This window comes from Erithacus rubecula (assembly GCF_903797595.1).
Source record: "Erithacus rubecula genome assembly, chromosome: 2".
In the NCBI taxonomy this organism is placed as follows: domain Eukaryota; kingdom Metazoa; phylum Chordata; class Aves; order Passeriformes; family Muscicapidae; genus Erithacus; species Erithacus rubecula.
This window is the reverse complement of record NC_136685.1, coordinates 49992294-50013592: the sequence shown is the minus strand read 5'-3', so window position 1 is coordinate 50013592 and position 21299 is coordinate 49992294. Positions and strand designations below refer to the sequence as shown.

General features: G+C 38.9%; 1 protein-coding gene across 3 annotated transcripts in view; it reads right to left on the bottom strand.

The window, feature by feature from the left end:
• The window catches only part of NKAIN2 (sodium/potassium transporting ATPase interacting 2), a gene marked incomplete at its 3' end in the record, with an annotated part of 503254 nt that overhangs the window by 22172 nt on the left and 459783 nt on the right, over positions 1–21299 (bottom strand). For all 3 annotated transcript variants that reach the window (XR_013776731.1, XM_079325770.1, XM_079325771.1), the window contains exon 5: positions 3493–3553. Coding sequence is in view for 2 of the 3 variants with exons in the window: in XM_079325770.1 (XP_079181896.1) it covers positions 3493–3553 (61 nt within the window). The remainder of the gene's footprint in view (positions 1–3492; positions 3554–21299) is intronic.

Below are 21299 nucleotides of genomic sequence, written 5' to 3'. Positions count from 1 at the left end.
CAGCCTTCAGAGTTCCTTGTCCCTATCCAGCCACAGGGAAGATGTTTGGGAGTGGCAAACCTCCACTGAGAAGCATCCATGGAAAACTGCTCTTGTCTGCCCCTTGGACACGGGCTGCAGTTTGACTGGTGCACCCGGTGTCAGGGCACTTCTGGGACTGTAGCAGGGGAGAAAACTTCCTCTTTAATCCTTGGTACAGAATTAACCCAAAGCACATTGTTCTTATGAAAGGTAGCACAGACTTGAGCTTTGATTTAAGGGGCCTGCAGCTGGATTTATTTGGTGTGTGAGTAATTAAAACCTCCAGACTTGCTGATTCAGTCCTAGTTATGACCATGATTTGATCACTGTATTGTTCCATTCCTAATCCTCTAGTGAGGTTAGAGCAGATTAATCTTAGTGAAATGTTTGCTTAATTCTACCCTAACTCATTTGTTCTCTTAATAAAATCTGCATAAAGAATGGAGAAATAGTAATTCTTTCAGCTTGTTCCAATTACTCTGAAAGCAAAGCTAATTCAGCTGAAGCAGCTTAAGACCAACTTGACTGTGTTTCTACAGTTGAGGCTCTGTGCCAACAGGAGACAGCTTCTGTACTCCTGAGCAGTGTCAATATCTTCATTTGGTTAAAATGTGGAATATGCCCATGTTTGGCTCTTGGACATTGTATGGCTTTTTCTCCAGGCTGCTCAGTACTGCCAGGTTCAATGTTTCTGCCTCTTTTGCTTCTCTTTTGGACTGCTGTTGTTCCCCAGGGCCCATTAGCAAAGCAGAAGAAATGGAATTGAGTGTTTGGGTGTTCACTTTGTCCATTGTGAAAAGCAAAAGACTTTTTCTGTTGCTTCTGTCTCATCAGAAAGGACTTGTGGCTAAATGACACTTCAGTATGAGCCAATATGTTTATCCTTATGGTCTCTCTATTTGCCTGTAAGGCATCCCATTTTTATAGGCATGAGTGATCCTGAAAGCCAGAGATCTAGATTTCTCCTGTGATGTCTGCAGGTAAGAAGAGGAAAATGTCCCTCTCTTGCTCTTCACAGACTACTTTGGTACTGGGAAAGCAAGCTAGGGAGATTGTTGCTTTCTGGTGACTGTTTTTACCAGAGGATTTTTCACAGCTGACAGTTTGCTAGCACACAGAGGGAACACCAGCTGCCAAACTTATTTGAAACAAAAGCCTGGCCTCACTTCTTATCAGATGTGGATTTTAGGCAGCGGTTGGGGGTAGCACAGTAAAGCTTTTTTCTCCTATGCCAGATGCTCAGCAGCTCAGGAGGGAGCACACCATGAGTAGGAGAGGCACCTTCATCCCTCTGTCACAGAGTTTGCTCCACAGCTACATGCAGGGGTGAGGAACTGGAAAAGTGGAAGAAGAGCCTATGGAAAGAGAAACACCACTAGGAGATCTGGAGCTATCTCAGATCAAAGACTTCATGCAGGAAGCTTTAGTAATGAATCTGTGACATAGTCCTATTTTCCTGAAAGCTTTTCTCCTTAGTATTCACTTGGTCTGCATGAAATGACCTCATCTGTGATTATATGGAGAAAGTCAAGCTTAGGCATCTCCCTCTGGAGCACAAACTAAACAACATGACATCCATAAGGGATACACTTCTCAGAAGAGCACAATAGAGGGATGTGTTTCCAAATGGGGTGGAAAAGGTGAGAAAATGTGTATAAGAAAATAAAATAATCTTAAATTAAACCTGAGCAGGGCCAGACTGCAAGCCCTGGCTGTCAAAGTGAACACTTGGTACATGGCAGAGTGGATGTCTGAGCAGAGAGAGAACTAGAAGCATTCTTACTTGTTGCTTCATGAGGCCTCTCAGTAAAAACTAAAGCTGTTTTAATGTTTTGATACTTTGAGGGGTCAGATCCAATCTGAGCATTATTACACAGTTAGCACAACTCAGCCACAAAAGTTTTCTTTCCCTGTTTTGGCAGCCAAGCTTCCAAACCTCAGCAGAGGGGAAGCTGCAGCACCTGAACTTCTGCTGGTTCATTGCACTGGGTGCCTCAGAGAGGTGCTGGCAGATAGGTGAGATGCTCTTTGGCTGGACAAGGAGACCTGGCTGCGATGTATGAACAAAGTAATAATGAAATCTAAATGACAAAAGCAATGACAAAATAGTCAAGGTGATGGCAGGAAAATATTCAAAGAAGCATGACAATCTGTGGCTGCTGAACAACAGGGAGCTCTTGCTGCAGAGAGAAGAAAACAATACCATATTGGCTGTGGCACTTTGCTGCCAGGAATGCCACTTTATGAACCATGGGAGAAATCTCTCAACTGTGCTCTGACTTCTGCGCTTGATTGGTGAGCCAAGTCTTAAGTCCCTTCCTCTCTTTTTACTTATATCATGCCCTAAAGCATTACAGAGTAGTGAAAAAAAATATTTAAACCCTTACAAGAGAGGGCAGAACAGTATTGAATGGGATTTCATTTTGAGGGACAAGGAATAACTCCTCTCCAGATCTGTGGATAATGAATGCACTTAATGGGAAAGCAGGAGAAAGTACATATGACTGGGTACTTCCCTAAACAGAAAAGTCTATGTGAGACATACCCCTGCTCCACACAGCTGTCCCAAACCTTTTGTACTCTTTATACCTTCCTCACTTCCACAGAAACACAAAGACAACTGAAATGAGCATAGTCAAAAAGACCTCCAAAGTGTGGTGGTTTGATTTCAGCATTAAATCTCCCCTTGATGGCTCACAGTGACACTGTATTGCCAATAGATTATAGGGTTGGAGCTATTTTCCACGCAGGAGAAAACACAAAGGAACCCCTGCCAGCCCTAGCAGTGCTCTCAATCAAATAAAAACCCTTTTGCTTCCTATTGCAGAGCTCTCCCTAGGATTCATGTATATTTTATCAAAGTTACATGCAGTTCTGATACTTGTTTCTAAAGTGCTTTAGTATGAATCCCAAGATGTACTGAAAAGCTGCAGTGGTCCTTTTTAAAAAATCCAGGTTAGAGTAGAGAAAAAATAAGGAAATAGCTTGATTCTACAGCATGCAATAAGAGCAAATTTTGCTCGACAGGCTTCTATTGATATAAATAAGCAGAAGAAACACAAACCTACATCTATATGAAATCATTTCACTTCATGTAACCAATTACTTTGACAATAGTTAATAACAGCCTGAAACAAGGAAAAAAAATCTTCAGTTTACTACTTGGTAGTTTTCTTTGTTTTTTTTTTTTTTTTTTTTTAAACAAACTTGTTTTATGTCTTAAGCTAAATTGTGAGATAAAGAGTTGAAATGATCTTCCCAGAAGAAAGGTGTATGTAATTTTAAACCAGTATTTCATACTCCTTTGTCTCTCAGACATTTCCAGATTTTAGACCAAGAAGGATGGACAGAAAACTTGATCTGGCTACAGTATAATAAGGCACTTAAGTTGAAGTCATTAAGAGCCAGCATAGTGGAGGGATGATTTTTAAAAAAAAGTAATTTTGTATGTAATAAAGCTTTAGTACTTACAGCTGTCCTCTTCTTCAGTAATACACTTCACAACATAACAGGCATAGATGAAGCCTGCCAGCTGAAACAAAATGTAATAGTGTTAGATGTGAGACTGATACCATAGAGAAACAAGAGATGGCTTTAGAAAAGAGACTGCAGAAACAGAAATAACAAAATTCAACAGACTTTCTTTGATGAGGTAAAGATAATTCTCCACGACAGTTTAATAATTTTAATTAGAAATAGGGGAATTCTGCATTTTGCTTGAAAAACACTCCTTCAATAAAAATTCCAAATCATGACCAAAATTTTTCCAATACCCAGCTGACATTTTGATGATCAAAAAAATAGAATAGTGAATGGGTATTTGGATGGATGGGCTTTTATCTGCTGAAAATGTAAATATTTCTGTCAAAATCAGATTTGCTATCCAACAAAAGCTGGGCCTCTAGCAGAACTTTTTCAAAAATCAGAACTGTGCCAACTAGATCAAGGACAAATTCAATGCACTCGTAAACCAGCTTTATAATGATACTTTATCAGTTTAAATTAGGGCTGTGGATTAATGGAACTTGTTCCCATATCTGGAATAGTCCCCAAGCCTCATGACAAGTCACTTTGGGTAGCCCTGGAAGTGTTTACATCATCATCTCACATAGCAGCTGGCAAATTTGTATCTTGTTCCCTTCAACCCTCTCTGCAGAGCATGCCCAGAGTTGAATTGTAAACAGAAGCAATGGGATTTAAAGAAAATGAAAATCTGGAGTAGTTATTAAAGTACCACCATAAAATAATGAAAATAAAAAAAGAAATAAATGGCCAATATCACACATGCAACAGGCCAAGTATCAGGTGAGGCATCTGCTGGTCCCTCTAACAAGTTCTGTTGTTGCTAGATTAGACCAGAAGTAGAAAAACAAATACTGGAGTAACAACACCTATCACAAGTTGCCTGCTTTACATGACTTGCCATACATGTAGGTCTGGAGAGTTTTCTCTACTAGATTACAATAAATAATTTTTCATCCTTTACCTCATCACTGAAGTTTGGATGGTAGGATGCCAAAAGAACTCCAGTTATTTGATCTCTGTGCAGTGAAAAGTAAGCCTTGCTGCCAAAATGCATTATTCTGCACAGGCCACCTCACAGAGATATTTTCATGAGCTGCAAACCCATCTGTACACTTTGGGAATTTGTTCTATATATGGATAACAAACATGCCTAGAGGCTTCAGCCAGGACTGAGCTCTCTGTGAATGGTACAAAACCCATAATCTCCAGCTGAGGGAGATGATGGTCTTAGCCTCAGTTGGAGTAAACAGAGGCTTGGACAGTGGAAGAAGTGAAATTTGAGAGACCATGTATTACGAATGCAGGTCTGTGAAAATTGAATTTTTTTTTCATTAATCCAAGGCATATGTACAATCACTGCAATACTGTGGCTTCTTAGAGCCCTTAGTATTACCCACGTAAAAATTAAATTCAAACAAATCCATTCAATTTGTCGTGCCTTCATACCTGAGGCAGTGACTATGCCTAGTTTATTCCAGCTCTTACATGGATATTCCTGGAATTTCTGCCAGTTTTCTATGCAGAAAGCTATCTATACCCACAAATGCTATCTTCTAATATCTGTATGGGTAAGAGATGGGAAAGGGAAAATAAAAAGAGTCTCAAGATCAAGACTTGATTTGAAGATAATACTGATGGCAGTATAGGTGTTGTCTGCTCACAGTTTAAATTCCTGTTGGAAGCCCAAAAGATGCATTACAATGGCACTAAACCATTAATTATGTCACTTATTATAAAGCTGCAGTGCTGCTGGGAAGATTTTACACCTGGGAAGGATGAAATATTCACTGCTGGACACAAAGAACGCACTGTACCAAGAAGTGGCATTCAGCTAATGTCAGCATTTCATCTCTCCTTTATTGGATCACTCTTCCCTTTTGTTTCTTGGCTTCAAGACAGAGGGCTAATTTGCTCCAGTGACTTATGCCCTGCATAACCCCATTGACTTCAATGACATTACTTGAGGTGTAATTCAGCAACGAATTAGGCCCAGAAAGGTTGTTCATAAATGATTCCATTCTTGGATGTGAACCTTGGCTTAATAGTTTCTGTGTTCTCTTTTTACAGACCATCAGACCCAAGATAGCTGAATAGTTGTATCTCTAGCAGGCTCCTATGGTAATCCTTTTCTTGCACTAGAGTTCAATACTTTACTGTCTTGTAAACTACCATAAGTTCATGTGTTATTAACTGAACTTATCTCACAAAGCACAGCAAACAAACTGTATCACAAATGGTGTTTACAACTGATCTTTTAATTGCATTCAGTTACATCGTTTAAATCTCTGGGGAACTCCTTTGATATATAAGCAAATCCTACAGCATTTCATCAGATGAGCTTGTTGATTAAAAGAATGCCTTAAAGCTCAAATTGTTCTGATCTAAGTACAAATGTCAAGGTTTTTTCCCATGAGATAATCAGAGTTCATGAAAGAAACCTCCCCTGCTCCCACATTCATCCAACCCTTTGCTTGGTAAACATAATCATTTTGTTCTTATTTGAATCTCACATTTTTTCTTCTCTCTCTTTTTTTTTTTTTTGATACAGTGACAGCCATTCAAGATTTATCTTGTAATTGCATCAGCAGCAGTGGGCACACACTGTGAGCTGAAGTTCAGAACCAAAAGTGGCGGTTTTCACTCAGATGATACTCAATGACCTGAGCCCATGGTGACTGCAGAGATCCTCAAGACAGAGATCAGGAACATTTCCTCCCCTGTGGACCAGGACTTCCCATAAGAGGGGTACAGCTCATCTATGCAGACAGCAGAGATTTCTTGGGGACTTCAGTCAACTAAAATTTTTAATTTCCGCATGGATGGAGAGGTCTCCCAAAATTTACCACCTTTGTTATAGTGCAAGATGCACTTCTTTAACCTTTTCTCTCTAACCAAAACACATCACAATATAACTTTGTATCACAAAAAATACCCTAAAACCCCCAACAGATCCAAACAAAACACTGAATACACTCCTCACCCTGGAGAAGAATATGAGAGAAGAAACCAAACCAAAGCAAATGACAGAAGTTAGTCACACTGCTTAATATATTCCTGAGAAATTCTCAAACACAGCAGTGCTCAGTGCAGTGTGATAATTACACAGAGCAGAGTCTTCCTAATTCAGTAGCTCCGAAAGATTTTTGTCTTACAGGAGAAGGAGGGAAATGAGTCCTCAGAGATAAAGAAGAGAAGGAGCCTGTCTGTCTCAGAAAATCAGTTTAAAACTGAGAAAGTTATCTTGAAAAATCTTGTTGTTTTGCATCCCTATCTGTGTCTTTTTAATTAACTGAGCTTTGTTTTTTATAAACCATGCAGTGATAAAAAGAAATAGGTGCAATGAGCAGAAGATAATTTCTGGATCCCAGACCTATCAAGATTAGGTGTCTACATCTGTCCCACTCACATTTTAATGCTGTAGTATGGGCCTCTAGAGAAGAAGGAATCATTAACAACATTCCTGCTCATTTATACATAGAGTGATTAGTGAATGCATGTTTTTATGAACCTCATTTTCTGCACCTTGAAAAAATCTGCTGTTTACAACTTTTCCTGATATGTCCATATGAGAGTATAAATGAATACTGCTCTTTCTAGAAGTGACACATTATCCATGCCTGCACCAGCTCCCTGGGTGTACTTTGACAGCATCTGATGACCTTAATTTTATAAACAATGGTCTCAAACAGTTAATATTATTTTTCTTTTTTTAATTTATAAGCATGATGATAAAACCATTTTCCTTCCATCAAGATAAAAAAGAAGACAGGAAAAGCCTAATATAAATCACCAATAAAACAGCACTACTGAAGCTTTGGTAACAAGATTAACTGCAAAATGAAGTTAATGCATTTTATTGCCTTATCATAGCCATATAAGGCAAATAAAAATGTAGACAGAATATTCCCACCTAAGTCAATAATGTCCCCTTACACTGCTGAAGACTCTTGGCGGATCCTGGGTCTCTGTGAGTGTGCTTCCAGACTTGCTAAAAATGTCAAGTGCTGTGATCAAACTTAATCAGAATCAGTATTGATCAAAATCCTTGTCTTGCTATTTTTTCTCACTTCTTTTATGGAGATGAATGTTTTTATACACTGCAAAGAGCACCAGATTTGGGAAAAAGGCTATCATATAAGACACCATAATTGCTGGTCAAGGCCCCCACACTTCCCTCTTCTAAAATATCTATAAAGATAATTATCTAAATATCTAAATATCTATATAGATAATTACTACAAGTTATGTTTATTAAGCAGGGAACTTGAAACAAAAGAGTGACTGCAAGGAGGAAACAAAAACTAAAAGGGGATCTGATTGGGATAGGGTGGTGAGGAGGAGGCTTGAGATGAGGATTAATGAGTTAAGTGTTGTGGAAATAATACATACCAAGGTTTCATTTAATTCAGCTTTTTATTCTATAACATACTAGGTCTAGCGAAATGGACCTTAGACTTAAAAACCACAAACCTACTGAGTTTCCCTATGGAAAAAGATTTTAGTGTCTTCTGAAACAGCTGAGGCTTGTGCATTTGCTTTCCATTATTAAGTTTTTCAGGTGTCTATGAACTCTCTGCTTTTAAGACCTAAGCAAAATATGGGCTAGTTCAAGCAATCATATGGCAGAAATACACAGATGAAATTCTGTCCCTGGCAATGCTGTATTGCAAAGCTGTGATGTTACATGTCCAGCCATGTGCAAATTAATTGTATTTCTTAGGCTTACAGTGGTCTGCACACATAAAACCTTTGTTGTGCTGTGCATTTAAGGAGTAATGTTTCTTTAAAATGGATTTTTGTAGTCTGGAGATATATTACTATATATATGTACACACACACACATTATGAGCAACTGAAGAACTGGAGAATTACTGTCTAGAAAGCTTCCAGTGTATTGATTCTCAGAAGAATCATACTCATTATTTAGCAGGAAAGGTGAGGCTGAGACCTTTCTCTCAATATCTGTAGATTTAAGTCGGTGTCATGGGGTTCTAAAGTTGCCCCCTTCAAAAACCCTTTCAAGCATGATTTCACTGCCTTCAGCAGTGCTACATCAGTGAGTGAACATCATTGCTGGAGTTTAATATAAAACTCAAGCTGTGTTCCATGGAAACTACTCTGTTGAGGTATGCTTTTATTTGTGCTTACATTTCACATTATGAAAACCCTGTCATTCCTCCAAGTTTAACTCTCTTTCATCATAAAAGGAGCAAAGAGGAAAACTATTGGTACAAGGAAGATTCCTGATAGGGAAGGTAGACTGTGTGGCCTTGCTGTCATTCTTTTGCAGAATGACAGCTATCCATGTGCTATCCAGAAAGAATGTTTCATTACTGTGGCCAAGTAGCTTTATTCTGTGCAATAAAATAATTACTTGGAAGAGCTAATGTCAAACTGACATATCTACAATAATATCAAGTGGGCACTTATGAAACTTAAAAACCAAAATGATAATTTCTTAGCCTGTGTAGTCATCAAATTTTTTTCTTTCGGTTTTTGAGCTAAAAACTCAGCCCCAAAGGGGTTTTGGTTGTGATTTTTTTTGTTTGTTTTGTTTTGTTTTTAGCAGACACAGTAACCATGAATCATAAATTCAGATAAGTCTAGGCACATTGGAAAAAAGAAGTATGATAAAAATTGCATTTATTTCAACTAGTGCATCATAATCTTTTTTATATCAGCTGTCTAGAAGGTGCATAACATAAAATCTTCCTTTATTTCTCAGTGGCCTCTTCAGTTTTTTGGAGGTTTCCTTCTGCATAAGCATTTGAAGGTCCCTGTGAGGATCTGCTAGGAAGCTTTTGTTTGAAATTCTTGAATGTTGGGCACTTGAGAGTGGTTCTGTCTTGTTCAGGGTTCCCTGAGCATTTTCCCTGGCAAGCTCCTGCACCTGATGAATTGAAGAGACTACAGGGGCACAGAAAACCACAGCATTGTAGATTGTGACAAAAGAGCAGTGCAAACCTTTAACAACAGCAGAAAGCAAGAGATACTTACCTGCTTTGTAGCTGTATTACAGACATTTGGCTCAACCCAAATTTCCAGAAAGTTGAAACATTAGTGAGAATTTTCTGCAATTTTGACCTAAAGCTTTCTACAAATCTTCACTCTTCCTAGATATTTCAGAGTGATTTTTGCTTTTGATAACCACATGATATTTGACATTTTTCCATTATTTCATCTCATGGCTAAAGAGTCGAATGTCCTTTTTTCCTGTTTCTAACTTGAAAGGTAACCTAAAACACAGGGCTACCAGCTCACATGAGGTAGAGCTGGGGATCACTTAATGCTGACCTCTGTGTTAACTGCACTGTGGAGTATCTTGTACATGCAGGCTTAGCCCTGAACTTCACATTCCTGCTCCCACAGGAGAAATGGCCCAGCCAGGACTCTGCTGTATTCCCTCATTGGATAGAGGGGAGGTGACAGTGGGCTCACCTGTGCAGAACCCCAGGTGAGAGCTTAGAGCAAGGATGGGGTGAGAAGCCAGGAACAAATTCTTCACCTGCATTCAGCAGGTACACAGCTCAAATGTACATTGCTCAGTGCAGGTTGAAGGCATTAGTGATGCCAAAAATAAGTTAAACCTGGAGAAACTTAATTTTTTTATTTTCTGCTTTTGTGGAATTGTCTCCACTTTACATTTTCTGACTTCATTAAGATCAGAGAAAATATTTGGTTACATATTTTTGTTAATTTCATCCAATCCAAGTGTATGGGAAGTCCTGAAGACAAAAGTCTATTGCTCTGTTTCCTCTCATGGTGTAGCTCTGTAGCCCAACTTGCCATTTTAAGAACAGAGTTTTGATTGTACAGGGCTCAAGTGTGTATTGTGGTGCCTGCTCTTCCCAGAGAAGTTATTTATCCATTAGAGCAGTGTAGATTGTGGAAAAACAATTCCGTTTATTTTAAAGCAAAACTGCCACTGTCCTCTTGGCAACAAAAAAATCCCAACAAAGAATGAAGCTTAAACAAATAAAAAACTAAAGTCAAAGGTTTTTAAACATGCATCACCCCATTTTTTTTCTGTAAATAGTAAGAATAGGTTATTAAAGTGAAAGTGTGTATTTGTCTTTATGTGGGTTTTGCTCTGAAGGTTTTATAGCATGATGAAAAAAATTTGGACCTTTGCCTCCTCTTGTCTTCTGGGAAAGCTTTAGAATGGTTTAATCATCTGGCTTTGGTATCTTACTGCCTTTGGCAGCAGTAGCTTTTCTTATCATTATGTGCAACTGTGTGTCACCTTTTTCACACAGCCATAGGATTAGGATAAGAAAAATTGGTTCTTTATGCTGCAGATCTAACAGAGCCACAGACTCCTTGCTGCCCACCAAGTGAATGTCTAGCATTTTAAATTGAACTCTGTTAGAAGAGACAGTTGATTATCAATGCTACTCACTCTTTTGAGGAGCAGTAAAAAAAAAAATATATATATTTAAAATGTGTGCAGATTGTAAGGGGAAAATATTTTGATGGTACAGGAGAGCTCTGAATTTCTGATAAACAAACACATATGAGTGTTTCTGTTCAGTGAAAATTCATCCCTCCATGTTGAGGCATCCATATGGCAAATAAACTTCAATGCTTTGAGTGTGAACACTGGGCTCTTGGATGTGGGAAACAGAAGAGAGTGAGTAGAAGATGAGAAGGAGAATAATATATTGTGTCTGCCAGTTTCTCAGGACTGTGGCCAACCATGAACACTGTATGGAGTAAAAGTTCAGAAAGGAAGCACGGGTAATTTTCTCTTCTCCCTCATCATGTTAGATTAAATTAGATCATTGCTGTCACATAAATGAAAAGAGCCAGACCTTTCATCAGAAGTAAGAGAATTTTCAGTAACAGCTGACTTTGTGGTGATATTTATTTTCCCTGTCATGAATTGCTGTTTATTTGAAGGCTCTGATGATGGTCACAGGGTCAGGAAACTTCATGAAACGTGACAGCTTTTGCACTGCACTGACTTCATGGTGGTGGTCATGTAGCAGTCTGATAATGCTCTGATCAAAGTGTTCCTACAACAGCTGGTGGTGGTGCTGCTGACAAGGCAGATGGATGCACGGTATGCAAAGTGCACAGCTCAGCTGAAGCAGCCCTTCAGCAGCCTGAATAGTCAGGCTCATTACTTTAACATACAGAAACAAAAACAAATAAGGCATTCATAGGAACAGCTCTAGAGAATGTGATCAAGAGGAATAGGGCTTGAACTTATGAAACCTGAAGGCTGATGGATTATCAAAATACAGTAATAGTTATTCAGAAGCTCAGTGGGGATTGTGGACTAACAGCACAGGGATTGACAGACCTCTTTGCCAGTGCCAGCAGCAGCAGAGCTGCCAGGAAGGGGACTGTCAAGTGGAGGCTATGCCTGAGGCCCTCTGGCTGTTCCTCCCAGTGAACAATATGGAAAGGTGGGTTACTTGACAGGACACTCTGTCTCTGGAAATGCATGTAAGGAAGGTGAGGAAGAATGACTTATCTTAACCAAATAACTCCCTTAAGCCTCGTGCTCTGGAGTAAAGAAATAGAGGTATCTCAGTGAAAGTTCAAAGCAGCATGCATAGGGTGCTCCACATCATTCCATCTCCTTAGGAACCACACATCTTAGCAAATGCATTGCTTAGCACAAGCATTTTGCTCCAGGTGCACAATATAACAGCATCAAGTGTCAGGGGGGTTTCAAAGTCAATAAAACCTCTTCCTGTGGTGTCTATGTTTAAAGTAACTGAACTCAGTTAATGTTTCAGGGCTATTTTTCCTCTCAGCATTAGCCTACTGCAGGCTTTTTCCACCTTTGAAAACTAGAATAGAAGATATGTTTCAGGGCTACCTTTTCCATTCAGCAAAATCAGCTAAGCAGGCTTCAAAAAGCAAATGCCAAAGCGCTTTGTGAAAACTCTTTCTGCAAAAGGAGAACCACTGGAGAGTTTAAATGAATATCACACCATGCAGCCTAGGCTGGTACAAAGAGAGATTTTGCTTTAGAGGCTCCAAGCAGAATGACAGATTGAATTCTGTGGTCAAAGGCACCTTTCCCCTTACAGACCTTCTGCTTAAGGGCAGGGGATCACTCTCTTGTTTATTCAGCATGAAAAGCAGTGATCTCCTTGCTCCAAACTGAAATAGTTTGGTGGCAGAGGTCCCAGTCACAGCCTAGGGTGGCAGAATACATATGAATACGTTCTGCAATATGTGTGACTGAAAAAACATTGAACCTTTTAGCTGAAGATTCCAGTAACATCATATCACATGAGGCATTTCGGGGGAATGACGAATTACAGAGAGAGAACATTCTCGGAAAGGCCATGTCCTCAGAGTCTGTGCCTCGTTGCAGAGAGTTAAGTGGATGAGTTATATCTCTGACAGTTTATGAACCTTGTTAATATAATGCAGTACCTGGGAGTGTGCCAGCCATGGTGATCAAGGAAGTCTGAATTAGACCTCTGCCATCGACAGACATCAGATGTCCATTTAAAAATAAATGCTTCGTCTGAACTGGGCACTTTTCTCTCTAAATCAGTGATCGTCACCTTGAAGTCCTGAAGAGCTGTGTGGCTCTCAATAGCACAGCACACATCTCTTCCCTAGGTTTCAGTAACAGGCTGTTTAGCATGCTGATGCAGAAGCTGCTTGGTAGGAAGAGCACAAGTGACAGCAGCACTTCGATGTGTTAGTCTTTATGAAAAATGTGAGGTTTGTGTTTTCTTTAACCCACATGTGGTGCAGGCTGCTGCTCTGTCACCTGCTCCAGGCACGGGTCACTCAGGGCAGCCCATCTAGTGGCAGATTAGGTCGCCTTGGCCCCAGCAGGAGAGGTGAGGGAAAGCTTCTGCACTAGCAGAGAGGGCCAGTTTCCATCGAGCCTGCACACTGGCAATGGACTGCATGAAGTGAGAGCAAAAGCCACAGACCTTTTCCTTCTGCTCTGACAACTGCACACAAGTAGCCACCATGCTGGTACAGCAGCTGTGTTTCTTTGTCCCTGAAAATGCTCTACTTCTGTGGTGCAGTTTCCTAACATGAATATCAAAACAATACAATCCAGTCACGTTTTCACGTTTTAGTCTTTTTTTTTTTTTTTTTTTTTTTTTTTTTTTTTTCCCTCACCAGATCTGTAACATTGAGATAAATGTGCCTGTTTTGCCTGGGCACTGCAAAGTTCCAGTAAACATCATGACTTTTAGTTTTAGTTCTTGCATGGAAGGCATGAAAAGTGCTACAGCTACATATACTACTTTATGTTGTTATTTATCCACAACAATACTCTGTGCAGAATATCAGCAATGTGTTAATGCTTTATTTTTAATGTTGTTTGTATTTAATTTGTGTATTCCAACTGTTTATGGCATCACTTCTTTTGCAATTTTCTGTCAAAGATATATATTTAGTAGACAGAAATTTGGTGTTGACTTGAACAGATGCACCAAGTCTTTGAAAAATGATAGAAAATATTATTTCCTATTGAGGGTTATAGAAGAAATTATTTTTAGATATTTTGTTCCTCTACATTACCAGTTCATTGCCAGAATTGGGAAATAGTTCATCTGGTTGCATTGACTTGGCAGAATAAAGGATAATTTAATGGAAGAGACATGAGAGAACACAGCAATGAGATCCAGCTTGCACAGCCATCTTTACAGACTGCTGAGCTGTGTAACTGCATACTAACAATAAACATAGGGCAAAATCATAATGTCACTTCTAGTGAGGGGTCTTCTGCCCCCTGGTTTCTTATATATCTGAAATAAGTGAAAAAAATCTATTAAAATATGTAGAAGTTAGTGAAAGAGTTTTAGGGAAAGTGTGCATAAAGTTGAGTTAGACTTCTCAAAAGAAGGAAAAAAAATTATGTTGTCATAGGTCAGTTCTAGTCATGTTTCCAATTCAAGAGCTTTAATCTGAGAGGTTTTCCATGATCTAGCATATTTTCAAATATCAAGATACGTGGTGCTAGTGAGCAGCAAAGTTGTATCTACTAGGAAACATCAGGAGAATGTTGCAAAGAAGAGAAGTGCTGTGTGTTATAGAGAGCTGCTTAGAGTATGTTGTCAGACGGGAAAGAAAATTTCCAGCACAGATGGAAAAAGGGACCAGGGACTCAAGAGCACACAGGCATGCTGATCTACCATTCATTATTCACTGGTGCCCTAATGAAAGAATGTATGAACAAGACAACATTGGGAATTAGGAGATAAATCCATACTGTCTAATGGCTCCCAGCTTCATCTCAGAGAATTGTGGACATCTGGAACCATCTACTGGCACACAAGAGACACTCAGTTTGCCCCTATCTTTAGATATGTAGTTTGCTAGTTCATGAAAATATCCCACATCATCGTAACTCATGGGTTAGGAAGTTACTTATTTAGAAAGATTATGTGATTATCAGGTCAACAGCTAGGGAATTACTTCACTATTTAGCTAGGATATTAATTTGTGAAACCATCTTGCTTTACAAAATAGACAAAACTAAATTTCTTCACTGACTATTTACTCTCAGCATCCTTTTGGGCAAAGTGGAAAAATAATTTACAGAAAATAAATCTGACATAGAAACCTCATTTTTAAGTTGACCAAGGGTCCTAGGAGCTCACTGATGACCTTTAGGGGAAGCATGCGGATGATTTTTGCTAGTGGGATTTGAGAGCTTTTGACAAAATTTTATCTTTTATAAACATAATATTAGGCATGCATTTGTTCCTATTGGATAGTGGTAAATGAAAAGTGACAGTTGTATTTTTTCTACACAAACTTAAGTAAAATTCAATTAAATCATATAATCTATTAATAAACCTATCTAATAGGTGAATAAACCCTGGAACCTTCACAGTGAAGGCACTGTTTTTCACTAGATCCAACCCCATATTATGCTTTATTATAAATGCTGTGCACATCAATAAGATGTTTATTGAAATTCTGAAGATATGCCTTAATATATTGTTTGATCTAAGATTTAAAATCACCTTATCTTTTTGAAGGCTCTTTTTACAGATGACCTACATTTCATAAACTCAGATCTATTTAGTTTTTTACATTTAGGGCAGTAAAACACTAGTAATATCATTTGAATAATCAAGAAGATACTTTGAAATTTTTGAAAAATGAATAACTAATAGTGGGCAAGACATCATGAACCTTTAGGAAGATTGCAGCCTGAACACAGGTATAACACATTAGGTATGGAAGTCCAGTGGAAAGTCAGAGACATTGCAAAATAAATTCATAGTTATAGAAAATGGAGGAAAAAACAGAATCTGAAAATCCCCCAAATATTTTATGCCAAGACAAAAGAAACAGCAGCCAAAAGCTCAGTGAACAGGAACTGGAGTGCCAGCAGGCCTTATTAAAGATTTGCAAGGTTTGACATTTGAATGTGCTACCCAAATATATAAAATAGTTTCTTTGCTTGGCTGCCTGTGAACCAGAGTAGATACAGGTCCAATAAGCACGTCTCTGTTTCCCAAAAAACAGAAATATATCAAATACATTAATAATACTAAAGAAATGGGCTAAAATTAAGTTGAAATTGCCAACAGACTTCATGCACAAAATTCATTAGGGCAAAAACATTCCGTTTCCAAAAGTGTTGCAAGCAGTGGCTGCATGACAAGTTTAGATAAGGGCTCTAATCTGATGGTCTTGGTCCCTTTGCTTGAATTACTGGGGGACAAGCATAGGTCCTGCTTAGCATGTGCATTCAGATATTTTTTCCTGTGGAAACTTTGGCATAAGGAAAGAGGAGATAAGTGTGAGCTCAGTCTGGGCTTGTGAGAGTGGAGATCTTTCTTTTACAAACTTCACAGTCCTTTGTTCAGATTTGCAGAGGCCTGCTGTTCCTCTGCAATGGAAATGAGATTTGCAGAGGCAGGTGGCTGCTTATGTACCCAGAAAGTCTGTGTGTTCACAAGTTTCTCTTGAAAACTCTGCAAAATTGTCAGTGAAGGCATAATTCCACAACAAGGTGTTCAACTTCATGCTTAATAGGTGCCTAATTAGTAGGTGCTTGCCTCTGAATTTCACAGTGGTCTTCAGCATGCAGCAATGTAGACACGAAGGAAGACTTTGTAGAAGTGGGCAGCAAACAGATGTGAAGCCCTACTAGTATTCAGAGACACGTTAGTTGCATAATTCATGAAGGTGTCTATTTTATCTGGAGGATGGCATGAAGCACAAAAGCCTGCCTTGGGATCCTTTAGATTCTCATGCTGATCATTCGGCCAAGCCATCTCATTCAACTTCAACACAAAATCTGGATAATGATCCCTCATCCACCTGACTTCAATCTGACAGAGTCATCCTAAAACTTTTCTGTGCTCTTTTGGAGATATCCTTCCAAATTCTTTTTAGGTCATTGCATTTCTGTGCCAAATATAAAGGTCCTGATGATGGCATATTTTTTTTCATCATTCTTATATCGATTTACTTGATCTTGAGCTCTTATTGAGCCCACTAAGTACTGCAATTGTCTTCATTGTCCTTGTTGCTGCTTCAGTCAGGCAGACTTTCAATACTGATAACAATATTTTTTCAATCAATTTGGAATCATCTTTTGCATCTTTCACATGCACCCTTTTGCATGCTTTCATTATTTATGGCTCCTTCACACCGATACTGTGTTATAATGGGAAGATCCTATATTCTAATAAAATGTCTTTTGTCTTCCATATGTCAACTAGTCTGTTTCCTCCTGTCAAGAAACAAAAATTGTGGCCTTATAGTTTCTACTAACCATCTACTGGCTTCTTGTGCTATTTCCATCAACACTGTTTTCCCCTTGTCAGCCACTATATCACACATGAAAAGATGTAAACAAGTACACTTGTTAGGCAGGTACACAAATAAAGATGGAAAGGTGTCATAAGTATACTGTAATGTTGAATTAGCAGCAGCATTTAGAGTAACATTGTTTGAATGTAATTACTGTGGTAGTCATATCAACCTTGAAATACTTTCCAGTTAAACCATCTTTGTCATGGATTATTCACTTTTCCAAAATGAACAATGTAATCTCAAGGCAATCCCCATGCTTAGTGAGAGATGAGTGGAATACCAATACAGTGATATTTCTTCTAAGAGCCAAAAATTCTTGCTTGCTGCTTCACTCTTTGTGGCATAGGAGAATGGCCATAATAAAAATGTCAGAACTAGTGTTTTGACTTCAAGTTTTACTTGCCCTGCAACTTCTGAAGTTTTCACCTCAAGAATACTTGGTGGCAAATATAATTATCTTCATTTTTTTCCCCACAAATGTGAAAACAAATGCCAACTAGCTTTCCTTTGTAGTCACTGGAGAATCAGGCAGCTATAGAAGGAACAAAAGTTCCCACCTGTTTCAGGTATCTAAATTGTCCAAAATAGGTTTGGATGAGTCTCTCCAGAGGTGTCTGTTCTGTTTCATGAAAGAAACCCTGTGTCTAGTTCATAGTGCATAATTAGCACTAGAATTAGAATGTGGATTCCCAGTTAACAGAGCTGTTTGGAATACACTTAGTGCCTTTGGCTTGGAGTGGAGCTGCAGGTTAAGCTGCAGGTTAAGCTCTGTGGGGCAGAGTCTGGGGCAAGAGACCACAGAGTGACTCCTGGATAGTCAGACAGCAATGTTCCCTTACCAGAGTGGCTCAACAGATTGTGTGCTCCGTGGTTATTCAAAAGGGAACTCTAAGTCCAAATAAAGATGCTATATTTTCTGTACTAAACAGTGGTACTATACTGAACTATGTGTAGTTTTCAAATTATTTAAAATTATTCTTTAAATCCACACTCGAGGAAGGAGTTTGAAACAATGGAGAAGGTTCAGAAAAGAGCTCTGCGAGCGGTTAGAGGGCTGGGGGAGGAGACAGAGTAGTTTGGCTACTCAAAGGAAATTAATGAAACCAGCTAGAGTCATCATAAAACCATCTAGTGAAATATTCCTGATGACAGGATGGTGTACTTTTTCAGATAATTGCATTGTAAGCATCTGGACTGAAAGCTAGATATTTAAAGGTAAATTTTAACAAGAATGTGGTGAGCTTTCAATTGTGGGACACTTTAAGATCAATATTAAATGTTTTTTAACTTAAGATAGGAATTAATTCAGGGAATCTCTATGCCCTGTGCTATGTAGGAAGTCAGACTAGGTAATTGCAGCATTTTCCTCTGTCTTCACGGTTTTCCACTATAATGCAGTGTACATAATATTGGTATGTAAGGATTTTAGTATATAGGAGTATTTGTGAAAGAAATTAACTCTGAAAATTGGGAAAAATGAGCACTGCTTTAGTGGAAGAATAACAGAGAAACTTGTAGTGATAGTAAAATATTTGTAATTAGTATCTAGCTCACTCTGGTACAGTGGAGTACAATTACCCTCAACTGTATTATGATTTCTTTTACTTTTTTTCTTCTTGAGTAAATTAACTTCAATTTGCAGATTCAGTAATAAGTAGCACAGTGCATATTACACCATTATTACAACACCTAATTCATTAGATATGTAATTTACATTGCTATTTATATAAGTGCTGAATTAAATCCAAAGAATCTCAGGAGAGGGCTAACCAGCTTGTTCCAGATCTCAGCTTTATATTTAATATGGAAATATGGGGAAAGAAAGCACACCTCTAAAGCTTCAGCACTTATGTCAGAAACTGCATATGAATTTTCAGAAAAGAAGACAGTAGTATCTTAAAATATACATCCAAAACAAAATGCAGAGAAGTTAAAGAAGGTAAGGAGCACTTGGGAATAGGTCAAAGAGAAAACTGAGGAAATATGCCACCTTAACTCACTCTTTCACAACCTTTTTTTTTTTTTTAATTTTTCATTTTTTTATGGAGCTTATTATTTCTGACTTGCCACTTCTACAGAGGGCTGTGGATTAGTATGAAATGTGCAGAGGGACAAAATTTCAAAATAGACATTGTACTGCTGGCAGGAGCTTGCCTGAGGCAAACACAGCTCCTCTCTGCTGATCCCATACAACCACAGTGCCAGACATTTCCTCTCTTATGAAATGATCAGGTGCAGAAACTTCAAGGCTACGAGGACACTGGGGCAGCCCACGGCTGGTGGAGCCCTCCCTTGCCAGCAAGCAGCCTTGATGAAACATATTAAAGAAGTGAACTGTAGAGCCAGCAATGACAGGAAGCTGTACAGTTGCCTAAATCAAGTGTCTTATGGAATAGGGCCACAATCACGATGCAGAGACACTGCAGAACTGTAAATATTGCTCCTAAAGCAGAGCACATTCCTGGGACCTGAACAATTAAAGATGCAGGGAAAGATACTCTGGATATGGCTATGTTGCTAAATAGGAAAGGGCCAAAGGCCAATCTCTGGCTTCCAGGCCAAATTTTGTAGACTGGCTTCTGACAGCATTGCTTTGGTGTAGCTCTAGCTAAAGCACAGGGGCCATGCACAGTACTTCACCCAGACTCCTGTGGCTCCACAGTGGTAGAGATTTACAGCTCTGAGGCAATGCCATCTTCTCTGAGGTGTTATTTTTCCCATTCAAAGTGTCTGAAACAATGCTGCCTGTGTTACAGCCCAACAGAGCGAGGTTTTGCACTTAGTTTACTGTTGCTGTACTGTAAAATGGCTGTGTCATATCAGAGCATCCAAATTTTTCTCATAGTGAAAGTGACAAGGCAGAGGAGAGACAGCAGAAAATATTCTTGCTGAATATTGATGTCTACACTGAGATGGCTCCTCTGTAATTTTAACTCTGTAAACTACTCTTCTATGAAAGACTGAGGATTGTGTTATGCTTCTTGGATGTAGCAGGAGAGTATGTAGGGGTGCTTGGAGTTTCAAAGCATCTGGGATAACACTGGGAACTGTGTAAACTTGAAGGAATAAAGGACGATCCTGTCTTATCCATCCTGCCTTCTGGGAACCTTCTCTGAAAGGAGCTATCTCCAGAAATGTATTCATGTACTGTCATAGTTTAGTAACTGCTTAAGTAAATATTAAAACACAGGGTCAAGGAAAGCTCAGAATTGACACTGGCATAGCAAATAATATTTTCTGCCATGTCTGCTTAACCTTTCTGTCCTTACTATGAGAAAAATGCATATTAATGTGACATGGTGTTTTATGGCAGTGAAAGAGTGCACCAGCAAAAATCAGAACACTCAAAATAATACTGCAGCTTCTTGAGCCATTTAGATTAAATACAGTAAAACCTGCCCAGCAGAAGCTTTCAGCATGTAGCACCACTTGTCCATCTCTTTACCAGAACTGATGAATCTGAACAAGCTTTCCCACATACACTTTAAAGCCAGCAAAAATAAGTAATTCCAATAAAGTTCTTTTTTCCCCCTCCACATAAGCCAAGGAATGTACAATGTTATAGCAAAGTAGCAGGTAACTTATTGCCTCTTTTTTCAAGTGCAAAATGGGAGATAACAATGAAATGGTTTACCAGGAGGTCACTGTGTATTTATACTCTGAGCAGAATCTAAGAGCACAGGCTCCAATCCTGACTCAAAGGCTGAATTTCTGTGCATTTTCAGATAGAATTTCTCTACCAGCAAAATTTGAACTCCTTAGTACTTGACTCCTGGCCAATATTTAATTCATCAGACCTGAAGGAAAATAAGGTTTTCTTAGGGGAAACTTGGAATATTTTAGAAATAATTTGGCAGTTGATTCCATTACTCGGCCAAGTTTTCTACCACACACGTGCATGCAGAACTTGCAGCAGCTTTTTCTCATTGTGGTTTGAGCTTCATATGCTCACCACCACCTGTGTGTTTTACCCTTAACAGCCA